General features: G+C 43.3%; 1 protein-coding gene across 1 annotated transcript in view; it reads right to left on the minus strand.

Moving 5' to 3' along the window:
• Nucleotides 1-13,448, minus strand: part of GGT1 (gamma-glutamyltransferase 1) — a 37,986-nt gene that overhangs the window by 8,469 nt on the left and 16,069 nt on the right. The window contains exons 4-9 of the mRNA XM_060249444.1: nucleotides 11,778-11,867; nucleotides 10,041-10,233; nucleotides 8,265-8,422; nucleotides 4,678-4,827; nucleotides 3,011-3,147; nucleotides 1,319-1,506 (exon numbers count right to left, since the gene is read on the minus strand). Coding sequence (XP_060105427.1) covers nucleotides 1,319-1,506; nucleotides 3,011-3,147; nucleotides 4,678-4,827; nucleotides 8,265-8,422; nucleotides 10,041-10,233; nucleotides 11,778-11,867 — 916 coding nt within the window. The remainder of the gene's footprint in view (nucleotides 1-1,318; nucleotides 1,507-3,010; nucleotides 3,148-4,677; nucleotides 4,828-8,264; nucleotides 8,423-10,040; nucleotides 10,234-11,777; nucleotides 11,868-13,448) is intronic.

Consider the following 13,448-nt stretch of genomic DNA (forward strand, 5'->3'; position numbering starts at 1 on the left):
GCAATTGGTGTGTACATCAATCACGCTTACATCAGCATGCCTCACCATCATCTTTATCTTTATGACACTGCAACAAACTTCACCATTTAGAAAGGAATACAATTATCTCAATCACTAGTAATAACATCAATTTATCCTGATCTGACCTTCCTGGAAAATGAGATATAATAGTCCGCAATAACCTTTTACTCTCATCCTCAAGTCTCAGGCACTGGAATGGGACATGGGACAAATTTATAATGGACCTACAATCACAGCAGCAGAGTCTTTCACTATATGGAATGCGAGCTAAGTGACCTTCTAAACCTCTAGCCTGTAGAATATCCAGGCACACCTTAGTTAAAGCCTTCCTGTACCCATAATTCATTATGCCCGTAATGTAGACATTGAAGGAAATTCCAGTGAGGAATTTGGTTTCTGGGCAAGTATTTGCATAACCTGAAATTTCACACAGTAGGTTTATATTAGCATTTCCTTAGGTGCTCCTTCTACTCTCTTCTTATGGGTCATGGAGTGGGCATGCGGGAGTGAGCTCCCCCATGGAGATCAGAGGGAGCCCTTAAGTGTGTGATTACAATGTACGGGCAACTAGTGTTCCAGATTAGCTGCTAATACCAGGGCTTTTTTGTAGCAGGAACTCCTTTGCATATTAGGCCGCATACCCCTGATGTAGCCAATCCTTCAAGAGCCTACTGGGGTCTTAGTACAGGACCTACTGTAAGCTTCAGGAGGATTGGCTACATCAGGGGGGGGGTGGCCTAATATGCAAAGGAGTTCCTGCTACAAAAAAAGCCCTGAGAGCCAGCATGGTGCAGTGGTTAGAGTGCTCAGAGACTCCAGTTCAAGTCTCCACTCTGCCATAGAAGCTTACTGGATGACCCTGGGCCAGTCACTCTCAGCCTAACCCATCTCATGAAGAAGCTGTTGTACAGATAAAATGGGGGAAAAATGGTATTGTAAGTCCTTTGGGTCCCCACCAGTGAGAGATTCAGGATATAAATATTGTAATAAACAACAAAAGAAATTAAAAGTTCCTGGAGCTGGAGATCTGAAATTCTTGTTGCTTTGAGCAGCCAGGAGTGGAAAGGTATGCGTATCTCTGCGCAAGGACTCTTCATCTCATTGGAAGAGACCAAGCATCAAGTCTTTAGCCTCCAAAGATAAGTGAAAGAAATAGCCCACTCTTGGATCACTTCCACCAAAAGAGAACATGGCAATCTACATCTCTCCATCAACCCACTTTGACACCAAGCTGGCAAGAGTTATACTAACCAACTCAGCAGAGTCCCTACATGTAAGTAATATTTTGAGCTCATACTATTGGTTGATGGTGCTGGTGGCGGACACAGCACTGCCATCATCAGCCACAACGGAGAGGTGGGATGTACCAGCATTATCTGGAGTGTAGTACTCCGGCTCATAGTATCCAACCTTATGGGTAGAATTGTCCGTGAGTCTGGCCCGCAGGTTAGCAGCAAAGGACTCTGACGTCATGTTGCTGATCACCTATAGGGGGGAAAAAAGGGGGGGACACAAGGTAAGACAGCTGAAAAGGGTATAGAAAAGGGCAACTAGTAAAGAAAAGCAACTGATACAAAATATTAGAGCACTTTATCTGTGAGGAAAAGCTGTTTAAGTTAGAGAAAAATATGATTATAGATAACACAAGAAAATCTCAGCTGGATCTGATCATTAAATCCAGCACTCTTGCCAATGATAGGCAGCTAGAAAACTCCAGGAAGATCACAGGCAGGGCATATTGTAACAGGCATACTCTGTTGTCTTCCCCCAGTATCCAGTAATCAGAGTGAGGAGCTTACAGTAGATTACTTTCTCTGCATGGATACCTTTGTAAAGATAAAATAGTTCTCAGGATGTTTCCACACATAGGTTTTTCTCAGCTTCAGCTTGTAAACTAGAGCACTTTTAAGTGTTCACACAATGCCATGCTGTAATTGTGCTCCCCAGTCCCCATCATTTTTTCCCCATCTTCAATACCAGGGGTGGCCAAACTTGCTTAACATAAGAGCCACACAGAATAAAGGTCATATGTTTGAGAGCCACAAGACAGGAGGGCAGGCAAATAGATGGGGGGAGATGGAGGGTGTTTTTACACTCGCAGTTTGAAAGCAGAATGGTGGCAGACAATTTGAATACTCTGAAACTCTTGATCAAAACTGAATGTAAAAACGCCTGGAGGTGGAAAGAAAGCAACCTTAACTTTAAATACGGTACATTCTCCAAGCCACAAGCTAGCTTGGCTTGGAGAAGTGATTAAAAAATGACTTCTCTAAACCAGCCGATGGGGCAGTGGGAACAATATATGGGAAAGAGCCACATGTGGCTCCTGAGCCATATTTTGGCCACCCCTGCTCAATACATTCCTTCCCAAATGTGCTTTGTTCCAATCTCTTCAGAAAGAGCACAGCCCAAATGCATTATCGCACCATCTGGACAGGTCCTGCTCTAATATGTGATCAATGGGGGTTGGACTAGATGACCCTGGACATCCCTTCCAACTCTATGATTCTATTATTTTTTTCTGCTGGTAGCCCCTTATGGCTACCATTTTTAATACCATTTTTAATCCCTCAAAAATCCCTCTAGTTGTATGGTAAAAAAAAAATACTGGGCATGCCCAAAGGGGGCTGCTGGAGGAAAGTGTGTAGAAAACTCCTAAGTTAGGGTTGCCAGGTACGTGGTGGAAAATACCTGGAGATTTTGGGGGTGGATCCAGGAGAGGGCAGCATTTGCAGAAGAGAGGGGCCTCAGCATGGTACATTGCCATAGAGTCCACCTCTCAAAGCAGCAATTTTCTCCAGTGAAGATGATCTCTGCCAGCTGGAGATCAGTTGTAAAAGTGGGAGATATCCAGGCCTCACATGGAGGCTGGCAACCTTATGTTGTAAGTGTGCAGGCCTCTGCATTCACAGCAGTGATTAATGGAACAAAGAGGACCATTGCTAAATAGAAGCAGCTTCACTGTATTACAGACTTGTCTGCTATCTACCCCAGAGATGTTGATGAACGCTGGGTCCCCCAATAAAGTCCTCTTTGCATAGGCAAACCGGAAAGCCTCCACAATGCGGTGGTAAGTCAAGCCCTTTTCCTCCAGAGTCTTGATACTGTTGCTGGAGAAATTGTATCCTGAAAGAGACAAAAACTGGGCATTAGACATAAAAACAGACATTTTCATACTTGGCAGACTAGCACTTGAGCCAAGGAAAGGGAAAGGTCCCTTGTGCAAGCATCAGTCGTTTCCAACTCTGGGATGATGTTGCTTTCACGTTTTCACAGCAGACTTTTTACCGGGTGGTTTGCCATTGCCTTCCCCATCATCTACACTTTCCTCCCAGCAGGCTGGGTACTCATTTTACCGACCTTGGAAGGATGGAAGGCTGAGTCAACCTCAAGCCAGCTACCTGAAGACCCAGCTTCCACTGGGGATTGAACTCAGGCCGTGAGCAGAGTTTAGGACTGCAGTACTGCAGCTTTAACACTCTGCGCCACTTGAGCCAAACTGGACACAATGTAACACAGCAGGCAGGTCAGGCTTCCCCCATCCGTAACAGAATTTGTTTCACTGGTCAAGTTAGAAGGTGAAAGGCAGCACAGCATATACTACCAGTTTTAAGAAGGGAAGCAGAAGGAATCCAGGATGTCTCAGCTTACTACTTGTCTCCAGGAGTTCAGTGGAAAGTATGATCAAAGATAGATTTGATTAAACAGCAAAGAAGGAAGGGGAAGGATCAGGCTAGGTTTTGCAAAGGAGAGTTTTGCCGCACTAACTTCTGAAAACTCCTTGAAGTGTGTCAGATGTGGGTGACCTGCATTCAAATCCTTGGGCAGGTATCAAGCCCTCCCAAAAGTTCCAGGAAAAAAATCTCAACCAAAACAAAAGACCTTTCTTAGCCTTGAAGGATTGTTGAGAAAACAGCAAAGGAGGCAGGGACTCCCATCCCAGACTGTTGCAATGACTTGGAATGCAAATGCCGCTGGTTCATGCTTGGTTTTGAAAGAGATTTGAGTTGGCTCTGTGCTGCACCCGGTCCCGGCTCTACCAAAGCTACTTTCTTTTGATCAAAGGGATTTGAATTATCCTCATCCTGAAAGCCTCCAAGGGCTCTCTCGGGGCAAGCATTTTATCCTTCCAATAACTAACCAATCTCCTGCTACTTCCCTCATCACTGTCTGACTGAAGGGAACAGAATGCAAACTATTTTCAGGAAAGATCCAAGGATAACTTTAAAATGAGCCCTGCCGATCAGAGCAGGAGTTCCTCTAGACAGGGCAAAGTTTCTAACAGCGGCCTTTGAGCTAAACTCTCAACTGCTTGTCATCAACACCTGTTATCCAGAGGTATTTTGCTTTTGAACATGAAGATTCTGTTTAGCCATAACAGATCAGAACAGAGTCTTCCTGTTCCATATTATACTTCTTTTGTATGGAAAGGGAGTTCTTCACCCCTCTTTTTTATGGTGCTAGCATAGAGGGGCTTCTTCTTGCTCTTTTAACGGCTGTATATTGCCACCCTATTAGTACAATAATTCATTACTTCTGTTCTGTTTATTGAATAGTAACAAAGTGTCAGGAGTCATTTAGAATACCAAAACTCAAAAGCCCTTGAGCAGCTAAACATATTTTATATAACAAGGAGGGGAAAGGGGATGGTCTTACCTTTCAGAATATTGAGGATGAGTGCTAGCACAGGACCACTTAGCGGGGCGCTGGGCACATACAATGTGAATTCACCAAGGGTTATATTTAATGGATTTTCATCTAGAACTGGCTGATAATCCTGCAGGTCTTCAAGTGTAACAATCCCCCCTGTAACAAAAATGTTTTACCTTTGGCAGAGGTACACCAGGACAAACATCTGTTGGCTGCAGGAAATACCTGGGGACCCATGGCAAACCTCACTAGTGTATAATTTGAGACTGAACAATGGCCTCATGCCCACTCCTTGCCTCCCTCACACATTGAATGTACAAGAATAAAGTAAGTCCTGGCTGTACGCTCATGCAATGAGAAAGACATCACACTCTGTTCTTGAGCTGATATAGATGAGTATATCCTCCCATGTTCCCTAAGATGCACATCTAGAAGCTTCACTCCTTCCTTCAAGTGTTTCTATTAAACAGTAAACCTACAACATGTACTAAATTTCAGCCCTCTGGATTGGAGGCTGAATAGAAAAAAACAGATGCACAAGGTCACGATTCAGGCATCCATCTTTCAAGGCTAATAATATCACTGGTTTGTAGTGGCAAAACTTCTGGTGTTATTTCTGAAGAAAAGGGGAACAGGTTCATCTTCCAGTTTGTGACTAATTAGCGCTGGTCAAATCCTTAGAAAGGAAAATATGTAATACCCAGTGGATGATGAGACTAACTCTTTCTCTCCTGTAAAGTGCACAGCTTTTTAGATGTAGTGGGTTAAACTCTACCACCATATACTATTTCTGTGACTGACGTTGTAATCCTAAAAACACTTTCCCGGGAGTAAGCCCCATTGAATAGACTTTAATAGAATTACAAGTAGACCTGTTAGGACTGCACTATGAAAATCCTCCCCTTTTTTCCTACTGGGAAAATATCTAATAGACTATTGGTCTACTATCTGTAGAGAAGTTCTACCATTTTGTTTGTTGGAGTTTTAGGCTGCCCTTCCCTACAAGCAGAGGTCAGGGCAATTTACCTCAGAATAAAACACAGTATGTAATCTAAACTAAAGTAAGTAAAATCAGCATAAAAGCACAATACATTTCAATATAAAAACAGATCCAAGGTGGTAACTAATTTGAATTGAAATTGAAGCTCCCCAGAACTTTTACTGGGAGTGGGCAGGTAAGCGGTGTATGAAGGACCTGAGAGCACCAGATTGCTTGCTGACCCGTCACCATCCTCAGCCAAAGGCCTGGCAGAACAGCTGTCTTACAGGCCTTGCATTTCTTAAAGATGGGACAGCAATATTCAAATTCCAGCCATCAGGTATGACTAGCTGAATTATAAAATCAAAAAGCTGAGTCTTAAATTTAAACACTGAGAATGCTATTTCCCCCTCCAAGAACCTATTTACAGGACAGCTGAATAATTGACTAACGTTATCAATTTCACACTAGTTAATCTTGCTGTACCAAAATGACATGAAACAAAACAATGACTCTTCACTATGTTGTTTTTTAAAAAGTGACTCACCCATAATACCACTATTTGCCAATGTTAGCATTCAACACCTCAGTGTCCATTCACCACTTGAGAAGAACGGATGGTCAGTAGAAATGTTAGAGCCGATCTAATTGTGTGTGTGATCTATACCAAGGAGGGCAGTCCCTCAGGCATTTGGGCCCTAGCTTCTGAAAGGCTTTACATGTTGTTTTACAGGTGACAAGCAACATCATGAATTGAACTCAGAAACAGAGGATGACAGTGCAAAAGATTTAGAATTGGCACTATTCTCAGATCTACCTGCTCTGGTAAGCAGATAAGCAGTAGTATTCTACATCAGCTCAAATTTCAAAGTTGTCTTCAAAGGTAGCTCAATATTAATTACTTTTTGTTTCTAAGTTAAAAGCAATTGAAAGACAAGGACTAAGGTTCCATATTAGAGCTTGAAGCTCAGTGCCATGAAGCTTAGTTGGTTACAGATGGAGTGAATATGCTGTTCCTAACTTCCTCTAGGTTGTTGATCATCTTATCACCTGCCATTATTTATTGGCTTCCCAGGTATTGTGCAATGTTTTAATTTAACTGCAAATTCCAGACAAGAGACATTTTGTCTTGTAACAGAGAGCTTGTGCTTATTTGATACCCAATTAATTCTGTTCTCTCTGTAAAACTTCAATTATTTCTGGATTGCTAAATAAAGCAACTAATTTCCTTTCTTTGTAATTGGAATCCTGATATTATGTTCTTAAGATGAAGTCCACTGGAATTAAAATACTGTACAACTAATCATTTTTATTAATTCCAGTTTGAAATGTTTCTGGGACAAGTTTACTAAATACAAAACATTATGACAAACCAAATGGAGGGAGGGCTTCCCAGGCCTTTTCAGCACCAAAAAAGATATTCCCAAAGGCTATGGGGAAGGTCGACGTGAACCAACATTCCCCAGCAACAACTTCCTAATGCCAGTTTGTAGAACTGACTGGCTGATCCAATTTCTGAGGATTTAGTATCTTCATCAGGTGAATGTCCATGTGTGTGTGCTTTATAGCAAATAAATTAATCTATAAAATGCTACAAGTCTTTTGTTCTTTGTATAGAGTTTTTTTTAGATATATTTTTAAAAATTCCCAGTGATCACTGTAAGAGACTTGGTCTTCATAAATTAAATGTATGGTTGTTCAATTGACAGTTAGGGTTGCCGGCCTCCAGATACCAGTGGGAGTTCCCCTACTTTGGGGGGCTGTGGCCCATTATCGGCTAGCTGGCCAGCAGGGGAAATCCACCCTCAAACTGACATTGTTGCACAACATTCCCAATGCAATGACATCAGGATGACATCATCGCACTGGAAACATTGCACTGCATCGCTCTCGTTTTTGGACAAGCTCTATGGTTCTGAAACCAAAAAAATCCATAGAGGTCTGCCCAAAAACTAGAGCACCACCTCTGATGATGCTGACACAGTGGTGTAACTCCTAGGTGAGGTCATTCCACTGAGGACATCACATGTGATGCCTGCCCACCGTTAGAATGCCCCCCAAACCCCCTCACTGCAATGAAGTGGGGACCTGGCATCCATTTTGCCAGTATAAATATATAAAGTTTTGAACATAGGTCTAGTACAGATTTTTAAAATTTACAGAAGGGATGACAAAGGGGAATCTCTAGATTTGCAGAAAAATCGTAAAACTTTATAAAGACAACTGGGGAATGGGGGGGGCACCCATGTTTAGAATGACAGCTGAGAGCTCACAGGATCACAGCCAGCACTGTGGGTTTCCTAGCAATTGAGGTAGGAGAAACTGGGCCTAGGCATTTCCAACAGGGCTGCAGCTTGGGGAACAGCAATAGCAGCAGGGAGAGGGAGCAGATGGGGAGAAAAAAGAGCTGAGAAGAGAAAAAAGAGCTGAGAAGAAAGAAAGAAGAGCTGAGAAGAGTAAAGACTGGAGAGAAGGAAGGGGCAGTGTGGGGGGGGGGCTGGGATATCCTTTCCCTGAAAGTTTCACAGCCCCCCTAGCTTGTTTAACATAATGAAAAAAAACATAAATGATCCTTCATCCCTTTAAAATACTCAACCAGACACTGGTTTCTCACCTGCATTCTTGATGTCTGTGACAATTTGATGAGCTAAGCTCCCGTTATAAAAGGCATCAGGTCCCTCATTGGCTAATGTCTCATAGGTTTTTGCTAGTTTAGGCAGTCTGAGTATCTCCCCCTCTTTGAGGACTTTTCCTCCTTTGCAGAAGACCTCACTGAAGACAGAATGAGGAGAGTCAGGTTTCTTCAACAGAGAGGCCTTTAGGCCTATAACAGCAGTTATCAAACTGTAGCAACCTAGGAACCCCCATTTTAATTTTAAAATTTCCTGGACTCCTCCCTCCCCCTTCAATTCCTGTCTGGCACCTGCCCTATATCAGATATCTCCCCTTCAAAGCTCTGCTCAGCCCTAGCCCTTGACTGGAAAGGACTTTATGCCAGGGATGGCAAGAAACTTCCCAGTCAACTAATAACTCCCTAGCTACAGGTCAACAAGGATGGAAGCTGCCTGGAAAAGCTGCAGAGCTGCTCATGGAAATAGAAAGTCTGGAATAACACAGAATCTAAACTTCTGGAACTCAACTGAAAACTGCCATTGCATCACTCTCTAGGGACCAATTTCCAATTTGCACTGCAAATTTGCATTGGAAAACTAAGCTACAACTACTTCATCTTTATACCAGAAATGACTATGCTGATTATTATTAGGACTGTACCTTCTCTAAGGCTGACCTACTTGCTCCAGACAACCAATCAGCATTTTTTCCTATCTGGTGTTGTATTGGCCGCAGCAGTTCTATGACCTCCTGTCCTTCAAAAGAAGGGGAAAGCAGTTCCCATCATCTTCTCCCAAGGTAGACAGTCTCTTCCACCCTTTCTTTAAAACGAAATCAGCTAAATTTCTGTGTTAGTTGGATGACTGTGACTGGGCCTCACCCCTCTGCCTTTGTGAAACCCAAGAACCTCCTGGAATACCCTCATCGGCCTTGGGGACCCTGGACCTCAGTTTGAGAAATGCTGGCCTATAAAACAATAAGTCACATGCCTAATATAGGTTGCAGTCACACACACTAAATGCACTTTCAATACATTTTCAGCGCACTTTCCAACAGGATTTTGCCAGTTCATACAGTAAAATCCAGTTGGAAAGTGGACTGAAAGTGCATTATTTGGTTTGTGTGATCGCAGCCACAGAAAGGAATTTCTACATGAAATAGCTTCTAGTACAGATTAATTAAAACCAAGGAAGTCATTGTGATGGTCTGAAGCAGGGGTGACCAACTGTCAGCCCATGGGCAAGATTTGGCCCCCAAAGCAATTTTATCTGGCCCTGTAATTCCTTTAATCAAGGTACGCCAAAAACTGTTTCATTTAAAGTTTTCGTTTTAAAATTCTCACACTATCAGAATGTTTATTGTTTATGTAATTTATTTATATTATTTCTGTTCTGCCGTTAGGTATCAAAAGTGACTTACATTGCTCTCCTTTTGTCCTCACAATAACTCTGTGAAGGCTGAGTGTCTAACAGACCCAAGATCACCCAGAGAGCTTCCATGGCAGAGTGGGAATTTGAACAAGAGTCTTCTACAGCCTAATCTGACTCTCTAGTCATTATATCAAACAACACCATGCCTCAGCACACATGCTTCCTGACAGCTCCCTTACTGCTAGATAACACCACCTTCATGACAGAGCCTCACCACTAGTAGGTCAGTCTCTAGGGTAAATACACTTCCAGTTGTCCAGATCACTAACTAGAGAGCAGATTACCCTGCCAATACAGAAGTGTTTAGCTTCCCTTGAACTCTTCATATAAGAAACTGCACTACCTACCACAAAGATGGATTGCTTTCAACTCTCTTCTCCTTGCTTTTGAGAGCTCCTGCCAGGCCTTTCCCAACAGGGAAACCTTCTTTTGCCAGTTTGATGCTGGGCAGAAACAGCTCCCTCCATTGCAACTTGCCATGCCGCTTGTGCGCCATTTGGTAACCACGGATTTCTCCAGGAACGGCAATGGACAATCCTCCTGAAGTAAGTAGAGGATAAAGATGAAGTAAGTGCATTCCTAAGCCATGTCATCCAACAGCACAATAGAAACCAAGGCTTAGCAAAGTCTTCTATAGGGACTGGCAAAGCCTCTGCCTGCTGCTGCTTCCTTGCTACAGAATGGATGGGAATGCTGGGGGTGATCGCCTTGGACCAGGGCTGGTTTGAGAAAAAGAAAAAAATGAAGTGTGTAAACCTGGTTCACATGACAGTCCCTTTGTGTCTCTGCAGGGCTGAAAACAACCTTTCTTGCCAGGAGGGCTTTTGGGGAGTGATTCTGGCATCTCACCATTTAATTACCTGCACATTTACAGCGGTATTTGTATTGTTTTATTGCAAATATATTTTGAGCTGTCTGGATACAGCTTTGTTTGTTTTGTTCTGAAACATGCTATTGAAGGAACAGACATTTGCATGAATAACCAAATAACAGTAATCCCTTCCTCATTCTCACGTGAGGCTAAAGTGGAAAATCCCCACCCAAACCTCCTTTGATATAATGGGCTGGATCCCATGGAGCATGTCTGCTTGCACAACTTTTCTTGCACAAGTTGCTGTAAAAAACAGGCATTGCATGTAGCCCTTGTTCAAAGTCAACTTGACAGTATCCCGTCTTGCATTTCCATTTGTGCAAGACACAGCATAAGGTATACTTCCACAACCCCACCCTGATAAGGTCCTTCTTCAATCATATCACACCTTCCATCTGAATTGTAGTGACTATATTAAATGACCTTTTGATTTTATCCACACTGATTAGAATTTAAAAAATAAATAAATGCCTGATCTTATAGTAGCTCTTGACATGGTTTTCTTTGTAGAAAAAGCCCAGCAGGAACTAATTTGCATATAAGGTCACACCTCCTGATGTCACCCATTCAGTAGGTAACTTTCTGCATATTGACACAGAACAGTACAGTGCCATCAGCTGCATTTCATGGATGTTGTTCTCACACAGCCCAATGAGAGACCTTGTTTTGCCCCCCACCCAAACACAGCTGGAGAGAGGGAGCCATGTGCGGTGGAAGGGCAATGGCAGTGGCAGACCCAGCTTCTCCCAGGAGGGAGTGCTCAAGGGCAGCTCTGCGTCTCTCACTCTCCTCGCAAGATGGCTGGAGGCTGGACATGGCAGAGAGGACAGAGTGCATGCTCTGGGAGTGTGTGGCTGCCAAGTGCCTCCCCTCTGCTGGTGACCTTTTTGAGCCAGAGCCCTGTCCAAGCCAGCCTGAACAGCATTCCTGTGCATTCCTGCTCAAAAAAGTCCTGGCTCTTACATAGTTGTCTCAAGCAAAAGGAACTGTGTTAAATAAAATTTTTCTATTATCGCATGGTAGGATCAAAACCCATTATGTCCCACATCCTGAATATGTCTATTCCTAATTTCAGGAGACTGTTACACGTGAATATTGTATATTAGGGAACCTTCACCATTACGTAGAAGAGAAGGCAAAGAGTAGCCAGGATTAAGAGACATGCCTACCTGAATCCATTTGAGGCAACCATAGCTTAAAAACATAATGTTACCTTTCTGGGACAGGTCTGTGTCGTTGCCAAACATGTTCAGAGATGCATTCTTCGGTGCCACCTCTCTGGCATTAATGATTTCCACTTTCCCTTTAGGAAGATTAGGAATGAGATCTTCTCAGTCTGTGGGGCTGTGACTCAGTGGCAGAGCATTTACTTTGCATGTAGAAGGTCCCAGGGTCAATCCCCAGCATCTTCAGTTAAAAGGAACAGGTAGAAGGTCTGCCAAAGGGATGGGCACAAACCAGTTCATAAACTAAAAGTCTGTAATTAATTTTGGCCAGTTTGTGGTTCACATTCATGGCAGGTCAACTGGCATGAACTTTCCAGCTGTTAGTGGTGGTTCGTGGCAATTTGTGAATTCACATTTCCAGACACACTGTATCCGCTGAATCTAAATGTTTACCAAACCAAATGTTTACCAACGGGAGCAGAATTTGGAGGGCATGTAGAGGATCATCTGGGAGGTCCCCTATTACTTTAATGTCTCCATCTTACACAGGATCCATTCTATACAGGCAGTCATTTTGATAGGTGGAGGTTCAGGAGTCTATAGAATAGATCCTGTGCAAGCTAGGAACACCAAACGCACAGGTGTTTACCTGCTCCTTTACCTGCCTTTTGGATTTATAGGGTCAGAGTTATACCCCCCCCCCCAAAAAAAGGTGCCCCCAGGAAATTGCTTTCTGGGGAAATTACAAAGCACTTTCCTGGGGGCACCTTCTTTAGGGCCATAGCTCAGACCCTGTAAATCCAATCCCCACCAAACCTGGAAGGCGGATAGAGGAGAGTCAGCCAGAGATTTCCTGTGAGTTTGGTGTCTCTAGCATGCTGGGGGGCTGTTCTACCAGATCACAAACCTTACAAGCTGAACCAGTTTTTTGTCTCCTAAAAGTTTGTGAACCAAACCACATTTTCCCAGTTTGTGCCCATCGCTACCTCTGCCTGAGACTCTGGAGAACTGCTGCCAGTCCAAGTAGACAATACTGATCTCTATTGACCAATATTCTGATCCAGGATGAAGACAGACTCTTGTGTTTACGTATGCAAGTCCCTTGCTAACACATTGTCAAGATGGATTCAGACAACAGATGTGGTGAAGCCATGTTAGAAGGACTTTGCATGCTCAAACAAGTTCCAAATATACGGGAAGGTTTTGTCTCACTCCATGTTTCAAAGAAAGGTAGAGAACTAGCAAACTGTGTGATACGTCAGCATTCTGTACACGTGTTTTAAAGAGCCTATAATCACCCCGAAGGCTGCATCACCTCATCAGCTCTGCCCATTCAGTCCACCCTCTTCTATGTTCCTGGAACCATATACGTCCATTTATGCAAACTGCTTTTAAAAGGTCAAAGGAAGAACTGTTCTTGCACTTGAGCAACCCAGCTCACTCTTCCCAAAAGTACTAGGTCATGCATATAGTCGCACATTCCACGCTTCATAGCTAGGAGCAACTGACTCACACAATTATTTTTAATGCGCTGAAGTCAGCGCACCAACTCTTTTGCTTCTTAAAGCTTTCATACCTTCTTTTTTATTAACCTATTTTTCAGGACCTGGCAAACTGGGGTTCTGGCATGTGATCTTCAGCTGTAGTTGGCCAGCTATGGTCCTTTCCTGCAGCTGCTGCAGGGCTGCGGCTATGCCACAACTGTGAGTAGACACATA

The sequence above is a fragment of the Heteronotia binoei genome, chromosome 11 (genome assembly GCF_032191835.1).
Source record: "Heteronotia binoei isolate CCM8104 ecotype False Entrance Well chromosome 11, APGP_CSIRO_Hbin_v1, whole genome shotgun sequence".
Lineage (NCBI taxonomy): Eukaryota > Metazoa > Chordata > Lepidosauria > Squamata > Gekkonidae > Heteronotia > Heteronotia binoei.